The sequence below is a fragment of the Schistocerca serialis genome, chromosome 9, assembly GCF_023864345.2.
Source record: "Schistocerca serialis cubense isolate TAMUIC-IGC-003099 chromosome 9, iqSchSeri2.2, whole genome shotgun sequence".
Classification (NCBI taxonomy): domain Eukaryota; kingdom Metazoa; phylum Arthropoda; class Insecta; order Orthoptera; family Acrididae; genus Schistocerca; species Schistocerca serialis.
This window is the reverse complement of record NC_064646.1, coordinates 276,413,167-276,433,020: the sequence shown is the minus strand read 5'-3', so window position 1 is coordinate 276,433,020 and position 19,854 is coordinate 276,413,167. Positions and strand designations below refer to the sequence as shown.

The 19,854-nt window shown below is 44.8% G+C and overlaps 1 protein-coding gene across 4 annotated transcripts in view; it reads left to right on the top strand.

Annotated features, from left to right (window-relative positions):
- LOC126419798 (protein bric-a-brac 1-like) overlaps window positions 1-19,854 on the top strand; it is a 194,345-nt gene that overhangs the window by 80,771 nt on the left and 93,720 nt on the right. For all 4 annotated transcript variants that reach the window (XM_050086982.1, XM_050086983.1, XM_050086984.1 and 1 more), the window contains exon 5: window positions 17,483-17,594. In XM_050086982.1, coding sequence (XP_049942939.1) covers window positions 17,483-17,594 — 112 coding nt within the window. The remainder of the gene's footprint in view (window positions 1-17,482; window positions 17,595-19,854) is intronic.

Here is a 19,854-nt window from a genome sequence, read left to right as displayed (position 1 = left end):
CAGTGCATCGGCGTTTCCGTGCTCAGCAGTGGACTGATACAAGATATCGTAGCGGTACTGCAAGATGAAAATAGACCAGCGAATGAATTTCTGTGCTGTACGTGGAGGTACAGGCTTGTTCGAATGAAAAAGCGATGTCAAAGCTTTGTGGTTTGTGATTGTGGTAAAGTGACGACCATACAAGAAGTCGTGAAACTTTGTAACACCAAATACGAGAGCCAATGCTTCTTTTTCGATCTGTGAATAATTTCTTTGCGCAGACGAGAGCAATTTGGACGCAAAGGCAATAGGGCGATCGTGCGAGTCATCTTTGTGCGCAAGCACAGCACCGATCCCGAAATGCGATGCATCCACCATCAACAAAAGAGGCTTCTGGGGATCGAATGGTGTAAGGCAAGTATTGGAAAGCAACACAGATTTCAACCGGCAAAAGGCGCGTTCGCATTCCGTCATCGAGACGAACGGAACACCTTTGCGGCGTATGCGATGAAGCGGAGCTGAAATGGAAGAGGCATGTGGCTCATATCTGTGATAATAATTGATTTTTCCCAGCACACTCTGTAGCTGCTTCAAATTCTGTGGCGAAGGCAAGTCTTGTATGGCACGGAGGTGCGTGGGACTGGGACGTATGCCTTGGGCATTGAGTACATGTCCCAGGTATGGCAAGTCACGAGCAAAAAACACACATTTGTCCTTCTGTAAGCGAACACCATTGCCGAAGGTTTTGGCAAAATTACTAAGGGTGATGCCCAGAGAGAAGCCTGCACACGTTCAATTACACCTTGTGATTCCAAATTGTGTAATGTTTTTGCAACCTCATCACGCAATGCATGGGGAACATTGTGCACTCTGAAAAATTTCTGTTGCGCGTTTACTTTCAGTTCCAAATGTGCTTTATAGTTCTTAGCGCAACTGAGGCCCGGTGCAAAAATGTCTGCAAATTATTCACATAGACGAGAAACACTGTCTGCAGGCACAGTCTGGTTCACTGATAGAACCTGATTTACTATAGACAAGTTAAACAACTGAAATGAATCAAAACCAAACAAGTTCACTGCAGAAGAAGAACGAAGGATGTAAAATGACACAAGTTTTTTTTGTCCTTTGTATACTGCAAGAAGGCTCCACTGTCCCAACACAGGGATCTCTTGACCTGGATAGCTATGCAACGGAGGTGTGCCCAGCAGTTTGTAAGTGTCTTGATTGATCAGTGAAACTGCAGCTCCGGTATCGAGCTGGAATGGTATCACTTTGCTGTTAATGTCCAAGTCTACAAAAAGTTCGCTTTCCTGCTGACAAGAGCGACTGTCTTGTGCAACGTGAACTGACACTGGTACAAAATCACTTGCGACTTGACAGGAGTTCCGGCAATGTCGACGCACACTATTTGTGGGACGAACACAGTCACTGTTAGAGAGAGTGGCACTGGGCAGAGTGGAATGAACGACATGAATGTCCATGGGCGAAGTTTTGCGTGCCTGAGTATCCTTGGTTCGATTCCAATTCCGGCACGAAGCAAAAGGCCTGGAATGGTTTTGAGTTTCCGATCTGAGCTTTTTCTGGCAAACACTCTGAACATGTCCTTTTTAATACAGTAAAAGCAAATAGCTTGACATGACGGGCAATTCTCACGCGAATGTTTAGTAGCACACCGCGGGCATGATTTGAGCTCTGCATTTGCTTGCCAGCGCGGCACACGTGGCTGAGATCCTGGCGGCAGCAGCGCGGCCGGGAAAGAGGGCTGTTTACTGCTCCGTGCAGCTCGCCCGGCAGGCCGGTTAACCTGATGGCTGGCGAAGTTTCAAATGATTCCTGAGTAAAGTCTAGTGTGTCCTGCCGATCCAATATGTACGTCACTTGTTGAAGGGAGGGATTGACTAGTTTCAAAATCTGTTCCCTTATACGAACATCAGAAACGTTCTGTGCAATTGCATCACGTACCATAGTATCTGAATAAGGGAGTCCACATTGACACTCGAAAGTACAATTCCTAGTAAGGCCTTGCAAGGTTGCAACCCACTTCCGATTAGTCTGACCTGCCGTACGTTTTGTACGAAAGAAGGTATACCGTTTTGCAACTACATTGACAGATTGTTTGAAATATGCATCTAATGCAGACAAAATTTCTTCGTAGGACAGAGTTGCTACGTCGTGTCGGGGAAATAATTTGACTATCACACGGTAGGTTCGCACACCGACGGATGACAAAAGAAAAGGCTGCCGCTCGTTACCTTGAATTCTGTATGCAGTGAGATGGAATCCAAATTGGCTTTTCAATGCAGCATCAAAAGGTCTGAAGGTCGGTGCAACTGTGTGTTGTGGCTGCGTTAGTGGTGGAGCGGCAGCTGCCGCATCGATTTGCATTGCAGGTTGACCCTGGACGAGCTGTCCAAGGGCATCCAATAAGGCCTGCGTCTGCTGATCCTGTAAGTGATAAAATTCGGACAGTACATCTGGAGATTGTGGCGAAGCCATTACACAACGAAATCAGGGCAGTCGCAACAACATATGTCAGTATAGTTAAGAACACCGTTTTTACTGCTGATCGCCAATTTTGTGTTAGCAGAAGAGCCAACACCATGTTACGAGTGGAGGCCGAAATGCACGCGTTTTAGCTCATGCAGGCTGGCGTGAGGAGGGAAGAACTATACTGACATGAGGTCTGGAACATGACAAGGAAAGAGAATTCAGAAAGCGGACGTAATTAGTTTGATACTCAACTTTAATCCATTAATGATGAACGTCGCTCTTTACGGTACATGATTCACAATATTATCTGTTCAGAATACATTCCTGAAGTAATTATGGTAACTGAATATGGCGCCTTGCTAGGTCATAGCAAATGATGTAGCTGAAGGCTATGCTAAACTGTTATCTCTGCAAATGAGAGCTTATGTAGACAGTGGACCATCTCTAGCAAAGTCGGCTGTACAACTGGGGCGAGTGCTAGGGAGTCTCTCTAGACTAGACCTGCCGTGTGGCGACACTCGGTCTGATCACTGATAGTGGCGACACGCAGGTCCGACGTATACTAAAGGACCGCGGCCGATTTAAAGGCTACCACCTAGCAAGTGTGGTGTCTGGCGGTGACACCACACTCACTACAGGAACAAAATGCCAGGGTTGCTGCAGCAGACATACTTGTCTTAAGTCGTCAATTGAGGCAAGAAAGTCAATTATGTAAAAGGGGCTTAATCTTTGCCCAGGGTACTGAAGTGTACAGGGTAGTGAAAACTAATGGCGTTTGAGTATCAGTCAGTTTACATAGGTTTTCCTGTACACCTAGCCGGCTTCCTCTCTTCCACTCAACTACAACATCCAAGAATGAAAGCTAGTTATCCCTCTCTAACTCGACAGTAAACTCAATGTTGGGATGGACACAGTTCATGTGGTTGACGAACTGCTGTAGGGTATTTTTTATGATAAGACCATATGCAGAAGGTGGTGTGAGCATGCCATAAGAAGCGAGATGGATGCAACCTCAGAGTTAGAGCTTGGTTATCAATATGTTCCATGAAAAAATACACAGTGCCTGAAGACAGCGGGGATCCCATGGCGGTGCCATTCATCATCTCATAATATTTGTTGCAGTACAGGAAGTAAATTGTTGTTAATGCATGGCAGAACACCTTGACGATCTCAGGTAGAAACTGTTGAGTCAGAAGATCCAGCATGCCTCGTACTATTGCCCTCACAAAAAGAGAGAGAATATCCAAACTAACCATTATGGTGTTTGACCTATCTTCCTTTTCCTGAGAGTGTCAATGAATGAGTGCGAGTTAACAATGTGAAGTAGGTAGATGAACTGATTACACTAACTATAGGTCTCAGAGTAACATTTCCTCTGTGTATCTTAGGCAATTCATAAAACCTGGAAGGTCTGGCAGCATGTATCATTAATTTCTTCGTCACTTCTTCTGGCCTACCAGAGTTCTTTATTAACTTCCATATATTTTTGACAGTGTTTTATGTCGGGTTGTGACTGAGCTTCCAGTATGTGCCATCTTATAACAAATGCAGCACCTTCCAATTGTAGTGTTCGGTGTTCAGGACCACAGTGGCATTTCCTTTGGCTGGCAAGACAAAAAAGTCCTCTTTCTCATGTAATATGCATAAGTCATGTCGTTCCTCCTGGCTAATTTTGGATTTCTGTGGACTTGCCTTTCTCTAGAATACAGCTAGTGGATAGTTTGACATCCTGGGCTGCATTGTGCAAGAGATACCTAATGCACTGCTCTATTCCATGAACAGTATTCAATATTGGCAGATGTCTTAGTGCTGGAGAAAAATTAAGGCTGTTGCTCAGTGCTGCAACAGAGCCATTGTTCAGTTCATGATAGGAAAGATTAACAGTTATTATATGGGTCTCATTGGACACCAGATTGGCACCTCCGCGAGTTAAGCAGTCAATCTTGGAACATTGCCTAGATGTCATCTTGCACAAACTCGCACGCTGTTGCACTGCTGTGGCTATGTCTGCCCACTCCCAGCAAAGGGCAACAAGGTTGATGCTAGAAGTAGATGACAGTCGAGTAGGTTTCTGGCGTTAACATAAAGTTCATAGGTTCTGTCTTATTTGCTGTCTCACTATAGTGTAACTAGAATTCTTCAAAATTCTATCCACTGCAACAGTTCGAAACAGCATCCGACTACAGAAAAGTGAGCAATTGTGTCCTTGTCCTGGCAGTATTGTAAAATGCTAAAGAACTCAGCACATGTGATTTCTTCTTTTACAGTTTTTCTAGCAGTCACACATGGTCCATTATGCCCTCACTGTAGAGGAATGATATGGTGGCATGCTTTGATAAAATCTTCTCAGTTTACAAGCCGCATCGCTTTGAATAAAGTGCTTGAGCTTTCGATAGGTGTCTCTGCCATCATCTGAGTTAGAAACACTTACTGCCAGGGCTAGCATGGTGTTCTTCTTGCATAAATGTAATGGCAGTGTCTGAAACCTTTCAGAGAGGGCCAGAATGGCACATGCACAGAAGGCAAGTTAGATAATGGCTCTGTTCTGCCGCGGGGTCGAGTAATGTCAGATGGTGACAAGGGCCGGCAACAGTTTTGAACACCCTGTACACAAGAAAGCAGCCCTGAACACTAGTACAATGGGCAAAGAGTATTTCTGACATGATCATTTAGAGTCTGAATTTCAGCATTTGAAGTGCATGTCCAGAGAGAATAGTTAGAGCAAGGGAGAAACTGCAAAAGCTTTCAGGTGCCACCGATGAAACACCAGCTGAATCAGTGTAAGAGGCCAAGCCAGCTGCATTCCTTCCCTACTGTGTTGGAACTAATAGCGAGATACGACATGTGCTGAAGGGACATGGACCGAGACAAGTGTTCCGGCCGGCCTCCAAGATAAAGAGATACATTATACTCCATTAAAGACAACATAGGTCTTTGAGTTTGTGGTGTGTATGGTGTCCCCTGCGAATGTAAGAGGCATTTACAGAGGTCAGACTATTTGCACTGTTGGTGAGCATCATGTTAAACAAAGGAAACTTTAGAAGTCGCCTGTGGCTGAACATTGTGTGGAAAACGGGCATAAAACAAAGTGTGGAAAGACAAGATTTTTGGCTCAAACACCATCATATTGAAATTCTTTTATAAAAGAAGCGGCCAAAATCAGAAGAACACCGACAGTGTTAATGGAGACCACAGGTACACTCACTAGATGTGGTATTGGGGCGGGTTTCGAACAGCAAGTGAAAGGAAAGACGGACCTTGATGCTTGTTGAGATGCAGGAGCAACAGATTCAAATGTGGTGCTGGCTGCTTGCATCATCTGATATCACTCGGTCCCACAACAGGACGGAGCCAGTGGGAGTTGCCTGCCTTGCCTTCTGCTTGTGTGCGACTCCCGCTCGCCCTGGAAGGTTCCAGATGCTGCTTTTGCATCTATATAAGAAGTCTATGGTTTTAACTCCTGATGGCGATGATAAAGCCAAGTATTGAAAGCTTGAGTATTTTAATCAAAGTATTAAAGCATGCCACCTTGAAAGACTGCGATGGCACAACTCTTGCTTGCTTGTGCAGGATTGTTGACCCTCAGACACTTAAACTCAAATGACTTCCCGTATTCGAATGTGCCTTCCTGCCAGGACCTTTTGGTTATACCACTTGGAATGTAATCCCAATGTATTCCCTTGCATTCTTCCTTGTGTATTACCTAAACCACAAAGTAGGGCCGATCTGTTTCAAGGACCTAACATTTGTTGCCCCCATGACCTTCTGACGTTTGTTCCTCTCAGTTCTCCAGGAGTCTCGGAGTGCTACGGTTACATGCACTGATGTCTCCAAAACCATGGATAGAGTGAAATATCCTTTTCCATCTCCCACTAGTCAGGAACAACATACATTGCCAGAATGTGAAGGGGTTATATGGTAGAACTAATAGCCATTAACAGAGCCTTAAATGTTATTAAACAGAGCTGCCTTGAATGAATTTTAGTTTGTTGTAGCTCAATAAGTAGTCTCCATGCTATTGATTGATGTTATGTCACAATGTGATAACTATTATTCACAATCTTTTGTTTGATCTCTGTCATACTACCTGCTGGCTTCAGCTGCCAAGGACTGTCGTGTGTGTGTGTGTGTGTGTGTTTGGGCTGGGGGGGGGGGGGGGGTCTGTTTTGACTCAGCATCTCCGCTATATGGTGAGTAGCAGCTATCCTTTTCATAATATTGGTATCTTGTCTTTCTGTGGGTCCCATGTGTTGTGTGTCCCGGGGAATGAACTGGCTTCCTGTTTGACCAGAGAATCTGTTATTCACCCAACATTTGCTTTGATAACCTCAGGTGTTCATTTGTGAGTGCAAATAAGACCTATACTCGCTTGGAGAGATGGAACACCATCCGATGGACTGCTGTCCCTTCTAAAAAAATCTGCACTATAAGGGAAACTAGGGCGCATGGTGCTCCTTTTCCTGTCGCTCCCGGAAGCTGTAGTTGTATAATGAGCCCCAAGTCCATGTTGTGATGGTGGAGCTTTAGAAACCATATATTACAAGCTGGAGGAAATGCACCCTTCTTTCAGACTCTCAAAGCCAAGCATGGTCTTCTGGCTTCTTTGCCTCTGATGTTGGCAGATAACTTATGGCCAGTTGAACTGGTTCTTAGTTTCCTCTGAGAAACTAGTTTTTATTGTCAGATCTGTTGGTATAAACTGCTTTGGGAGCAAGGCAAGGTTAGGGCAGTTTGGGTGCCTCCTGTCATATGCTGGGCCCAGGAGCCTTTGACCCTCCCTCATCTGCCGACTACCATGGTCATCTGTCTTGTACTCTGTTTTAATTACTCACGTAGGGGTAATTCATTAATGAATAGGAAAATAGTAATACAGATAAGCTACTATGAACAGCATAGTGAGTGCACTATGATAGCCAAGATAGACATGAAGCCCACATTTACTACAGTAGTAAGAGTTTATGTGCCAACTAGCTGTGCAGATAATGAAGAGATTGAATAAATGTATAAGTAGGTTAAAGAAATTATTCAGATAGATAAGGGAGATGAAAATTTGTGATTGGGGACTGGAATTTCATAATAGGAAACATAGGAGAAGAGAAAAATAGTAGGTGAATATGGACTGGGGCAAAGAAATGAAAGAGGAAGCCACACACACAGCATAATGTAATCATCACTGTCACTTGGTTTAAGAATCACGAAAGAAGGCTGTGTACATGGAAGAGACCTGGAGACACCAAAAGGTTTCAGCTTGATTATATAATGGCAAGACAGAGATTTTGGAACCAGATTTTAAATTGTAAGACATTTCCAGGGGCAGATGTGGGCTCTGGCCGCAATTTATAGGCTATGAACTGTAGATTAAAACTGAAGAAATTGCAAAAAAGAAGGAAATTAAGGATATGGGACCTGGATAAACTGAAAGAACGAGAGGTTGTTGAGAGTTTGAGAAGGTGCATTAGGGAATGATTGACAAAAACAGGGGAAAGGAATGTAGTAGAAGAAGAGTGGGTAGCTTTGAGAGATGAAATAGTGAAGGCATCTGAGGATCAAATAGGTAAAAAGAACATGCCTAATAGAAATCATTGGATAATAGAGGAGGTATTGAATTTAACTGATGAAAGGATAGAATACAAAAATGCAACAAATGAAGCAGGCAAAAGGGAATACAAACATCTGAAAAAGAGAATGACAGGCAGTGCAGGAACAGATGGCTAGAGGACGAATGTAAGGATTTAGAAGCATATTTCACTAGGTGAAAGAAAGATACCACCTGAAGGAAATTTAAAGAGGCCTTTGGAGAAAAGAGAAGCAGCTGTATAAATATCAAGAGCTCTCACAGTAAACGAGTTCTAAGCAAAGCCCCCATGTGGGTCCGGAGGTTAGAATAGGCCCAAGGTATTCCTGCCTGTCGTAAGAGGTGACTAAAAGGAGTTTCACATGTTTCGGCCTTTATGTGATGGTCCCCTGTAGGGTTTGACCTCCATTCTTCAAAATTTTTCCGAAGAGCGAGACATTTGGGGAAGAGCACCTTACAAGGTGCATCGTGTCCATCATGCATTGAGATCTTTAGACCACTTTCTCACCACATTGCAGTCCCACCCATTCTCCATCTCTTGGACGAAGACCTGGGTGCGTTTTCCACCATGCACAATGCAGTGTCACTTTCTGTGTCGACGATGACCATGGACTTCTTTGCACCTGATATCCAGTCCATTGTGGTGGGACCGCCATGTACCCTGTAGACCACACAGGGATCGCTCTGCTGATGCCTGCACCATTAACTCCCCACATATGCCAAGGGATATATGCCCACATCCCCCTAGGGCATCGGGACTCCCAGAAATTGGCCATGCTGCCAGGTGGCCTTTGCTGCAGGCTGGGTGGCGCCCTTGGGGAGGGCCTCTGGTCGGAGTAGGTGGCATCAGGGCAGATGACATGGGATGAAACGTAGTCCATCATCTCTTGATGGTTGTAAAACACCAGCAGTCTCTAAGCGATCACGAGCTCAATTCAACGCACAGAAGTATGACCCCAAATTGTTCCCCTTCTTGGCCACACCATGAGAGGAACATCAGGCTAAGGATAACAGCGGATCTTATTCGCCACCTTGTATATTTGAGAGCTGATGGGGAATCTTTCATGATGATGAATCCTCAGTTTTTTTGTTGAGCATTTATAGGACAAGTTTGGGGAGGTGGAGGGCTTGTCCAAAATGAGGTCCGTGTCAGTCTTGATCAAAACAGCTTCCTCCGCCCAGTCGCAGGAGTTACATGCTTGTGACAAGCTGGGGGATGTTTCTGTAACTATCATGCCCTCACGCCCCATAAGAGCTTAAGTATGGTTCAGGGTATCATATTTCGCAGGGACCTTCTTTTGCAGTCCTACGATGAGCTGCGCACCAATTTAGAGCAGCAAGATGTACATTTCATCCGACGTGTCCACCAGGGTCCAAGGGATAATCATGTTGTCATCGGTGCCTTCTTCATTGCCCGAGAAGGTCAAGATCATTGTCTACCGCTGTGATGTAAAGCCCTATATGCCTTCCCCAATGCAGTGCTTTAAGTGCTGGAAGTTCAGCCATATGTCTTCCCGCTGTACTTCCAACGTCACGTGCCGAGATTGCGGACACCCACCACTTCCAAGTACTCCATGTGCCCCCCCTCCCATCTGTGTCAACTGCGGAGAGCACCACTTGACAGACTGCAGGATTCTCCAGAAAGAAAGGAAAATCATGGAGTACAAGACCCTGGACCAACTGACCTACACTGAGGCTAAGAGAAAATTTTAATGCCTGCATCCTGTGCGTATGACATTGTCTTACACTGCCGCTACAACAATGCTGGCACCATCAGCTCCGCCAACCCAAGTCACCTCTCTGAGCCGGAAGACTACACCTGCCCCCTTGATGGTGGGGGGCATTTCCCTCCCTGTTCCTCCTGCACCACCTACTTTGGGAGCAACACCCCCTCAACCATTGGGGGCATCTGTCCCCACTTCTAAGCCGGAGAAGCATAAGTCTTCTTCGGCTTCTCTCACTAGGAAGGGGTCCTTTGGGTCACTCCCTTCCCAGGTTACTGCTAGTGGGAAAGACGACACGCGCCAGTGGCTGAAGAGCCCAAAAGCAGCTGGTTATACAGCTTCACACTCATCCTCAGTCTCAGAGACTGAGCCAGTGAAGTCCTCCCAGCCATGGAAACCCAAGGAGCAGTGAGAGAAATCCAAAAAGAAAACCCCTAAGACCAAGGAAATTGCGGTGGCACCCACACCACCGCTACCTACTTGCTCTGCATTTGAGGATGGGGTGGAGATTTTGGCGTCTGCTGAGGACCTAGATCTCGCCAGACCCTAAGACAAAATGGATACAGACTGTTCAGGAAAAAGTTGGTGGCAGCAGGTGACCCTGAGGCATAAACTGCCTCATCGAATGTTCCATGCCTTCCCAGTCTCATGACGACGTCATCCGTCCAGTTTTTTCCACTGCCTGGCTGAGCTATGGCCATTGTTAAGCTTTACACCTGCTATCTGCATTGCCCCCCAGGAAACCTGGTTCCCGGCAATGCGGACCCCTACCCTCCGTGGCTATAGGGGATATTACAGGAACCGTAGTGACTATAATCGAGTGTCAGGTGGAGTTTGCGTTTATGTCCTAAACTCTGTTGTGAACGTGTGCTCCTTCAAACCCCTCTTGAAGCTGTGGCTGTCAAAATAAGGACGACGCAGGAGATAACTGTCTGCAATGTATATCTTCCTCCAGATGGTACCCCTGAATGTATTAGCTGCACTGATTGATCACATCCCTAAACCTTTCCCAATTTTGGGAGATTTTAATGCCCATAATCCCTTGTGGGGTGGTACCATGCTTATTGGCCATGGCAGAGATGTCGAAACTTTACTGTCTCAGTTTGACCTCTGCCTCTTAAACACTGGGGCCACCACACATTTAAGTGTGGCTCATGGTAGTTACTCGTCCACTGATTTATCAATTTGCAGCTCAGGACTTCTCCCATCTATCCACTGGAGAGCACATGATGACCTGTGTGGTAGTGACCAATTCCCCATCTTCCTGTCACTGCCCCAGCATCAGGCCCATGGACACCTGCCCAGATGGGCTTTAAACAACGCGAACTGGGAAACTTTTACCTCTGCTGTCACCATTGAATCTCCCCCACACAGCAACATTGATGTGATGGTTGAGCAGGTGACAACAATTGTTTCTGCAGCTGAAAACGCAATCCCTCACTCTTTAGGGTGCTCGAGGCATAAGGCAGTCCCTTGGTGGTCGTTGGAAGTCGCTGAAGCAATTGAGGAGCTTCGGCGAGCTCTACAGCAGCATAAGCGGCACCCTTCCGTATAGCACCTTGCAGCCTTTAAATGGCTCTGTGCCCGCTTTCAGTACCTTATCTAAGACGGAACCAGGAGTGTTGGAAGAGATGTCTCGACCATTGGGTGCCATATGTCACCTTCCCAAGTGTGGGAAAAGATCAAACATATTTTCGGGTACCAGGCCCCAACAGGTGTCCCCATGTTACCATAAATGGCATGTTATCTACCTACGCAAACATGATTGCCGAGCACTTTGCTCGAGCCTCTGCGTCGGAGATTTATCCTCAGCCTTTCGCACACTGAAACGTCAGCAGGAAGGGAACGTCCTCTCATTCACTATATGCTGCAGTGAATCCATTTATAGAGTGGGAGCTCCTCAGTGCCCTTGCACATTGTCCTGACACAGCTCCTGGGCCTGATCGGATCCACAGCCAGATGATTAAACATCGCTCATCTGACTACAAGTGACATCTCGTCATCTTCAATCAGATCTGGTGCGATGGCGTCTTTCCATCGCAATGGCGGGAGAGCACCATGGCTCAAACCTGGTAAAAACCTATTTGATGTGGATAGCTTTTGGTCCATCAGCCTTACCAACATTCTGGTTGCCGTCTTTTTAGACTTACGTAAAGCGTACGACACGACCTGGCGACATCATATCCTTGCCACATTGTATGAGTGGGGTCTCTGGGGCCCGCTCCCAATTTTCATCCAAAACTTCCTGTTGCTCCGTACTTTCCGTGTCCAAATTGGTGCCTCCCGTAGTTCTATCCATATCCAGGAGAATGGAGTCCCGCAGGGCTCTGTATTAAGTGTCTCTCTATTTTTAGTGGCAATTAATGGTCTAGGAGCAGCTGTCGGGCCCTCCGTTTCACCTTCTCTGTATACAGACGACTTCTGTATTTCGTACTGTTGCTCCAATATTGGTGTTACTGAGCGGCGCCTACAGGGAGCCATCGACAAGGTACAGTCATGGGCTCTAGCCCATGGCTTCCAGTTTTCAGCCACAAAGTCGTGTGTCGTGCACTTCTGTCGGCGTCGTATCATTCATCTGGAACCAGCACTTTACCTTACTGACGATCCACTCACTGTCGTGGAGACATATAGATTCCTAGGACTGGTTTTCGAAGCTCGATTGACTTGGCTCCCTCATCTTCGTGAGCTTAAGCAGAAGTGCTGGCAGCACCTCAATGCCCTCCGTTGTGTGAGCAACACCAATTGGGGTGCAGATCGCTCTACACTGCTGCAGCTCTACAGAGCCACCGTACAATCCTGAATTGACTATGGGAGTGTGGTTTATGGTTCGGCAGGACCTTCAGTGTTGCATTTGCTCGACCCTGTGCACCACTGTGGGGTTCAGCTAGCGACAGGAGCTTTTAGGATGAGTCCGATGACCAGCGTACTGGTCGAGGCTGGTGTCTCTCCAATGCAGATCAAACATGCACAACTGCTCGCTAGTTACGCAGCACACATTCGTAGTTCCCCTGAGCATCTGAATTACCGTCTCCTTTTCCCGCCCCGCAGCAGTCCATCTTCTGCATCGGCGGCCCATGTCTGGGCTAACGATTGCGGTTTGCGTGCGGTTCATTCTCTCCCAAACTGGAGTCCTCCCCTTTACCATCTCTACTTGCGGTCCGTTCACTTATTCCTACGTGGTGTACGCCTTGGCTGCAGCTTTGTCTGGACCTTTTGCATGGCCCTAAGGACTCCGTCAACCTGACCGTTCTCCGCTGTCACTTCCTCTAGATTCTTGACGTGTTCTGGGGCTCTGAAGTGGTTTATACTGATGGCTCGATGGCTGATGGTCGCATTGGTTTTGCCTACGTGCACGGCGGCCATATTGAACAGCTTTCCTTACTCGAGGGCTGCAGTGTATTCATTAGAGCTGGTGGCCATTTCTCGTACACTTCAGTATCTCCGTTCATGCCCTGGGGAGTCTTTTCTTTTATGTACTGACTCCCTGAGCAGCCTGAAAACTATCGACCAGTGCTACTCTCGTCATCCTTTGGTAGCGTCCATCCAGGAGTCCATCTATGCCTTGGAATGGTCCAGTCGTTCAGTGGTGTTTGTCTGGACCCCTGGTCACATTGGAATCCCAGGAAATGAACTTGCTGACAGGCTGGCTAAACAGCCTACATGGAAACCACGTCTGGAGATGGGCATCCCCGCAACTGACCTGCGTTCGTTATTACGCCGCAAGGTTTTTCAGCTTTGGGAGACGGAATGGCAAAATCTCAGTATGCACAGCAAACTAGGAGCTGTTAAAGGGACCACGAATGTGTGGAAGTCCTTGATGAGGGTGTCTCGCAGGGACTCTGTGGTTCTCTGCAGGCTCTGCATTGGTCATGCATGGGCTTTCCACGGCTACCCCCTGCACTGTGAAGACCCACCTCAGTGTCAGTGTGGCGTCCAGTTGACAGTGGCCCATATTCTTCTGCTATGTCCCTCTTTGGCCGCCCTGCGATTTCATCTTCGCTTGCTGGACTTGTTATCATTGATTTTAGCAGACAATGCCTCATCAGCTGATTTGGTTTTACGTTTCATCCATGAGGGTGGGTTTTATCATTCGATCTGAGTTTTCGTGCCTGTCCTTTGTCCCTCTGTGTCCTCCACCCTAGTGCTTTTAGGGTGAAGGTTTTAATGTGTTGCAGGGTGGCTGGCTTTAATCTGCTTCCTTGTTTTACTCTCTTCTAACTCTTTCTTGCCTCTCTCTGTTGTTCTCTGGTCCTCTTTTGTTCCTCTTAGTGTTCGTTGACTTTCCTTCATTCTTGTGGTCTTTCCTTTCTTTCCGTTTTGTGTTATGTGTCTTGTCTATTTTATTCTCACACTTGTGGCATTGTTTTATTAGGAACAAGGGAGCGATGACCTCAGTAGTTTGGTCCCTTCCCCCCCCCCCCCCCCCCCCACCCCCCACCCCACCCCCCACCCCCCACCCCCCCACCCCTTTAAAACCAACCAACCTAAGCAAAGAAGGGAAGGGTGAAAAGGTGGAAGTAGTATATATAGGATCTATACAAAGGAGATGAACTTGAAAGCTATATAGAAATGGAAGAGGCTGTAAACGAAGATGAAGTGGGAAACACGATACTGCAAGAAGAATTTGATACAGCTCTGAAGGACCTAAGTCGAAAGAAGGCTCTGGGAGTAGACAACATTCTGACGGGAGAATTAATGCCATTCTTTGGAACGCCAACCGTGGCGAAACCCTTCCATCTGCTGTGCAAGATGTACGTTGGAGGTGGAATATCGTGAGACTTCAAGAAGAATGTAATAATTCCAATTACAAAGAAAGCAATTGCAGACACATGTTAAAATTACTGAACTATCAGCTTAAAAAGACATGATTGAAAAATACTAACATGAATTCTATACTAAAGAATAATAATGTACAGAAAGGTCTGGTTGAAAATTACAAATTTTTAGGAATAAAGGAGACAATTCACTGAAAGGCGGAAGTGTTGCTTCATCGATAGGCACACAAACGAAAGGTTTGGAGCTTGCCTAGGTGGTAGAAGCTGACCTCGAGGAAGGTCAGTTTGAATTTAGGAGAAATGTAGGAGCACATGAGGCAGTACTAATGCAATGACTTATCTTAGAAGATAGGTTAAGGAAAGGACCTAAATTTGCGCACTTGTAGACTTAGAGAAAGCTTTTGACTATATTGCCTGGAATACTCTCTTTGCGATTATGAAAGCAGCAGAGATAAAATACAGGGAGGGAAAGCTGTTTTTAAACTTGTATAGACACCAGACAGCAGTTATGAGTCGAGAGGTGTGAAAGGGAAGTAGTGTTTGAGAAGGGAGTGAGACAGGGTTGTAGCCTATCCCTGGTGGCATTCAGTGTGTACATTGAGCAAGCAGTAAAGGAAACCAAAGAAAAATTTGGAGAAGAAATTAAAGTCCTTGAAGTCTAGGGAGAGTTAGTAAAAAATGTGGGCTTTGCCGATGACATTGTAATTCTCAGGGACAGCGAAAGAATTGGAAAACCAGTTTGAAAGGAATAGACAGTGCTTTGAAAGGAGGGTAATAGATGAAAACGAACAAAAGCAAGGCATGGATGATGGAATGTAGTCTAATTAAAGCGGAGGGTGCTGAAGGAATTAGATAAGGAAATGCCTAAAAGTAGTAGATAGGTTTCTCTATTTAGGCAGCAAAATAACTGAATATGCCTGAAGTAGAGGGGAATCAAAATATAGACTGGCGGTGGCAATAGAAGCGTTTCTGAAAACAATAAATTTGATAACATCAAATATAGATGTGTTAAGAAGTCTTTTCTGAAGGTATTAGTCTTTGTGTAGCCCTTATGGAAGTGAAATATGGACGATAAACAGTTTAGACAAGAAAAGAATATAAGCTTTTCAAATGTGATGTTATAGAAAAGTGCTGAAGATTAAATGAGTAGGTCACATAACAAATGAGGTTGTGCTGAATAGAATTGGGGAGCCAAGAAATTTGTGGCACTACTTGACTAGAAGAAGGGACCAGTTGATACGACACTTCCAGGATATCAAGGAATTGCCAGTTTAGTATTGTTGGGAAGTGTGGGAGGGGAGGGAGGTAAAAATTGTAGAGGAAGACCAAGAGATGAATACAGTAAGCAGATTCAGAAGGATCTAGTTGCAGTGATTATTTTGAGGTGAAGAGGATTGCACAGAATAGAGTAGCATTGAGAGCTGCATCAAACCAGTCCTTGTACTGAAGACCACAGCAACAGATGTGATTAAACCATTTTTCTTCAACACCATATTTTACTTTCTAGGAGTGCCCCTTAATATAGAGCATCTCAGCAGAGACAAGACATTGAGAATGCTTTATCTTTGATACTAGTTGGTTACAAAAGAGGAATTGAACAGCCTTTTTTCTGCTTCCTCCTAGAACATTGGTTTTATTCCCATCTCTGACATTTTGACTATACCATATTGGGGGTGGAAAGGTGGTGCAAGAGACACTATATGATGAACCCCAAGGGACGCACTACTGCTCACACTCACCCACCTGCCTACTGTGATGATTGTCTCACCTTGTCTTACTATTGTCAGGAGATCAGATGGGGGAGAGGTGCCTCTTGCCGCAGATGAATTGTGAGTCAGCCCTCATCTGCTCTGTGATCTGCAGACTGGCCTGGCTAATACACTTTCACCGCTTTACATTATTCCTCATCTGTGGCATCAGTACTGCTTTCAGTGTTCATTCGTATCACTCCTACATGCTGTTACAATTCAGTGCCCTCACTGTTTAGTTCATTAACCCCCTTAACTAACCAGCAGTGTAAATCCTCTCTTGCAGATTACCTACAGATGGCTCTATGGCTCTGCCCTCACTCAAGGTACTTTTCCATCAGTTACTGAGTAGCAGACACTTCTTCACACCTCATGCAGCAATGTGATGACAAGTGTTTATGATATTTCCCCCCTCCCCCACTCTCCCCCCACCCCCTCCTTCCACCCTCTCCACATCCCACTCTCCCCCTCGCGCCCCTCCCCCTCGTGCCCCTCCCCCTCCTCTCTCTCTCCCCCCCCCCATATCTCTATCTCCCTCCATATCTCTCTCTCTCCCCCCATATATCTCTCTCTCTCTCTCTCTCTCTCTCTCTCTCTCTCTCTCTCCCCCCCCCATATCTCTCTCTCTTCCCCCCCCCCCATATATCTCTCTCTCTCTCTCTCTCTCTCTCTCTCTCTCTCTCTCTCTCTCTCTCTCTCTCTCTCTCTCTCCCCCCCCCCCCCCCCATATCTCTCCCCCCCCCCCCCCTGCATCCTCTCACTGACAGCAAATGATATTTATATAAAAAAATCTGCCTGAGAGAGAGGTTGGGGAGTGATATGACAGCTACTGCTTTTATAATACTGGCAGTTTGTGTTGACCAATGTGGTCTACACTGTATGTGTTTTAGGTTCCAGTGTAAGTGTCAATGGTCTTTTTGTGATAGTGTCGTAGGAAGAATTTCTCCTTTTTAGGCATTTCTGATTGAGGAGTGATATGACAGCTACTGCTTTTATAATACTGGCAGTTTGTGTTGACCAATGTGGTCTACACTGTATGTGTTTTAGGTTCCAGTGTAAGTGTCAATGGTCTTTTTGTGATAGTGTCATAGGAAGAATTCTGATTCCAATAATCAGTGCAAGTCCTTCTTTCTTCTTAAGTGCAATGAAATATGGTTATTCTAATAACAAACTGTTGTGTGTGTCATGTAGGATGATTCGGACAGCAAAGACCCTCCACCATCTCCTCTGGATGTACCTGGTCCATCAGGGCAGTCCATCATTTCTTCTCACCATGCGGTCAACAGTGAAAAATCAACAACAGGTAAAATTCAGTAATACTTGCATGTCACAGGGTGTAGTTTCCAGTTTCAGAACATAAGAGCACTGATACATTCTTTTTCTGGTGCTGGGAGAATACCAATCCCAGTATATTTGTTTGAGTACTAAGTATGTGTGCTTGAGTATCTTCACTTGAAGTGAAGACTTTTCTGATCATTATTATTTATTCGGGATATTCTGGTGTAAAACTACTGTCATTCTTCACACTGTTCTTTATGATCTGGCCTCTAGATAGCAGACACCTCCTTGTGGTTTCATTTGTGGTATTGAAGGCAAAATGTAAGGAAGGAGATGACTTTTATGATCATTAACAATATATCATTATTAAGATCTTACTCTTATAAAAAAGGTTGGTACACTGGCTCATTGTATTAATGCGAGAGGAAGAGAGAATCCTTGTACCAGCTACAGAATTAAGTTTTTCTTTTCAGCAAAATCGAAGTGTTGGTATTCCTCACCTGTGTCTTACACATTAGTTTTGAAATTTCAGATGAACTGCAGAAGAAAGCGTATTTCATAATGTCTTTGAAAATATTGTGTAGTCATATGTACTTATTTATCTATTATACAATATTGGGGTAGAAATGAATGGGTAATTTAATGGTGTGCCTGAAGGTCCTTTAAAGCAAGAAAGTAAAGTTCTAGGATTTTTTTGAAGGTCGCTAGAGGGTTAATGGATGGTTATCCATAAACCCTGGAGAATAATGGAGGGAGGGGGATGGCAAAGATGTAATGGGAGGTTTTCCATATAAAACCAGAGATTTATGGTGATTTTAAATCATCTAAATGAATTGTTGTGTGAATGACCTTCAGAAATAGTGCAAGATATGTGGAAAACATGGAGTTCATGATAGATAGAGGGAGAGGGGGGGAGGAAATGTTGTGCATGGTAGGGTTCAGTGACCAAGAGTTGATGAGGATTGCCCAGAGATCAGTCAGCATCTGTCTTAAGCAGTGGATACGCCAAGTTAGGGACAAACATTTGAGAATGTAGTGGGGATAGAAGAGAGTGATTACAAGAGAAATTGACATTAACCCAAAAGGGCAGGAGAAAAACAAAACCGAAGGATAAATAGGGTTGCCTATAAAATGTTAGTTGAGCTTTTTGGAAAATACATGTCAGTTTGCTATGGAGAGAGCCCAATTTATGAATTTCTGATACATTAATAGTAAGAGGCCATCTATACCATACTTCATTTTGGTCTTTGTGGTGTCTCAGAGAATCAGTTGACAGTTCCTTTGTGAACCTCCTTTAATGGTGTCTGTAAGACACTGCTTTGGTGACTTAAAAAGTATTGAAGTTTGATTGTGGGCTTTCCCGTTGCGCAAGTTTTGTGTTCTTATTTGTTTATGGATTGACCGTATATTGGTAAATGAATACTGACAAAAATTTGCTTCTTACTTTTAAGTACATTCTTGGTACCGTATATGATACATTAAATGTTTGTTTATGTGGCTACAGCACACCTTTTAGTTTTGGAATTCATCCAAACCTCCCAGTGTTGGTCCTCTGCATTTTTCTCTTTCCATGAATTTTTCAAACTTTCAGGAAACATGGCAATATGTTTTTTTGGTGACATTTCTGCTAAACTTTTTTTCCACTTGTGAGCTGTAGGTAAATAGAACTGTTAAGAGTCTTCCAGTACCTATCAGGTTTTTGAGAGATACCAAGCACCATATCTGGTACACTATTTAAAGTGCTAAGTATGATATGTCAGTATCATGTTGTGCAAAATACCTGTACAATATGTGGAAAGCTGCAGTAAGTTGTAGCTACAACTTAACGAATAAAAGATTACAATTGCAGTCAATGGAAAGTCATTGTAGTAGATCACAACTGCAAAATTACAAATTTCAGCATTAGTGTAGCTCTCCTGGTTCTGATATTGGTGCTACACTCTTGTGAGCTCCAGTAGGAGAGTGCAAGTTGCAGTGAGATGACACGCTTTGTTATAGTAATCTAAGTTAAAATGTGCATACCAAAACGGCTAAAGATAATTTAAAAAGTTAAATACATTGAAAGAAAACAATTCTGTCGATGTCTACTTTTTTCTGTAGAGTTACAGAAAGAAAGCAAACAATTCTAGCCATTGTGAGTTAAAAAGCATGTCATGTTAACTTGCACCCTCCCTCATTTGTTAAGTATGTGTCCCATTTATTGTAATAGGTGTAGCAACTGATAGTATATTTATGAAGAGTGTGTATAACTTTGGCATAGTAGCACGTAAGCAAATCATGCATGT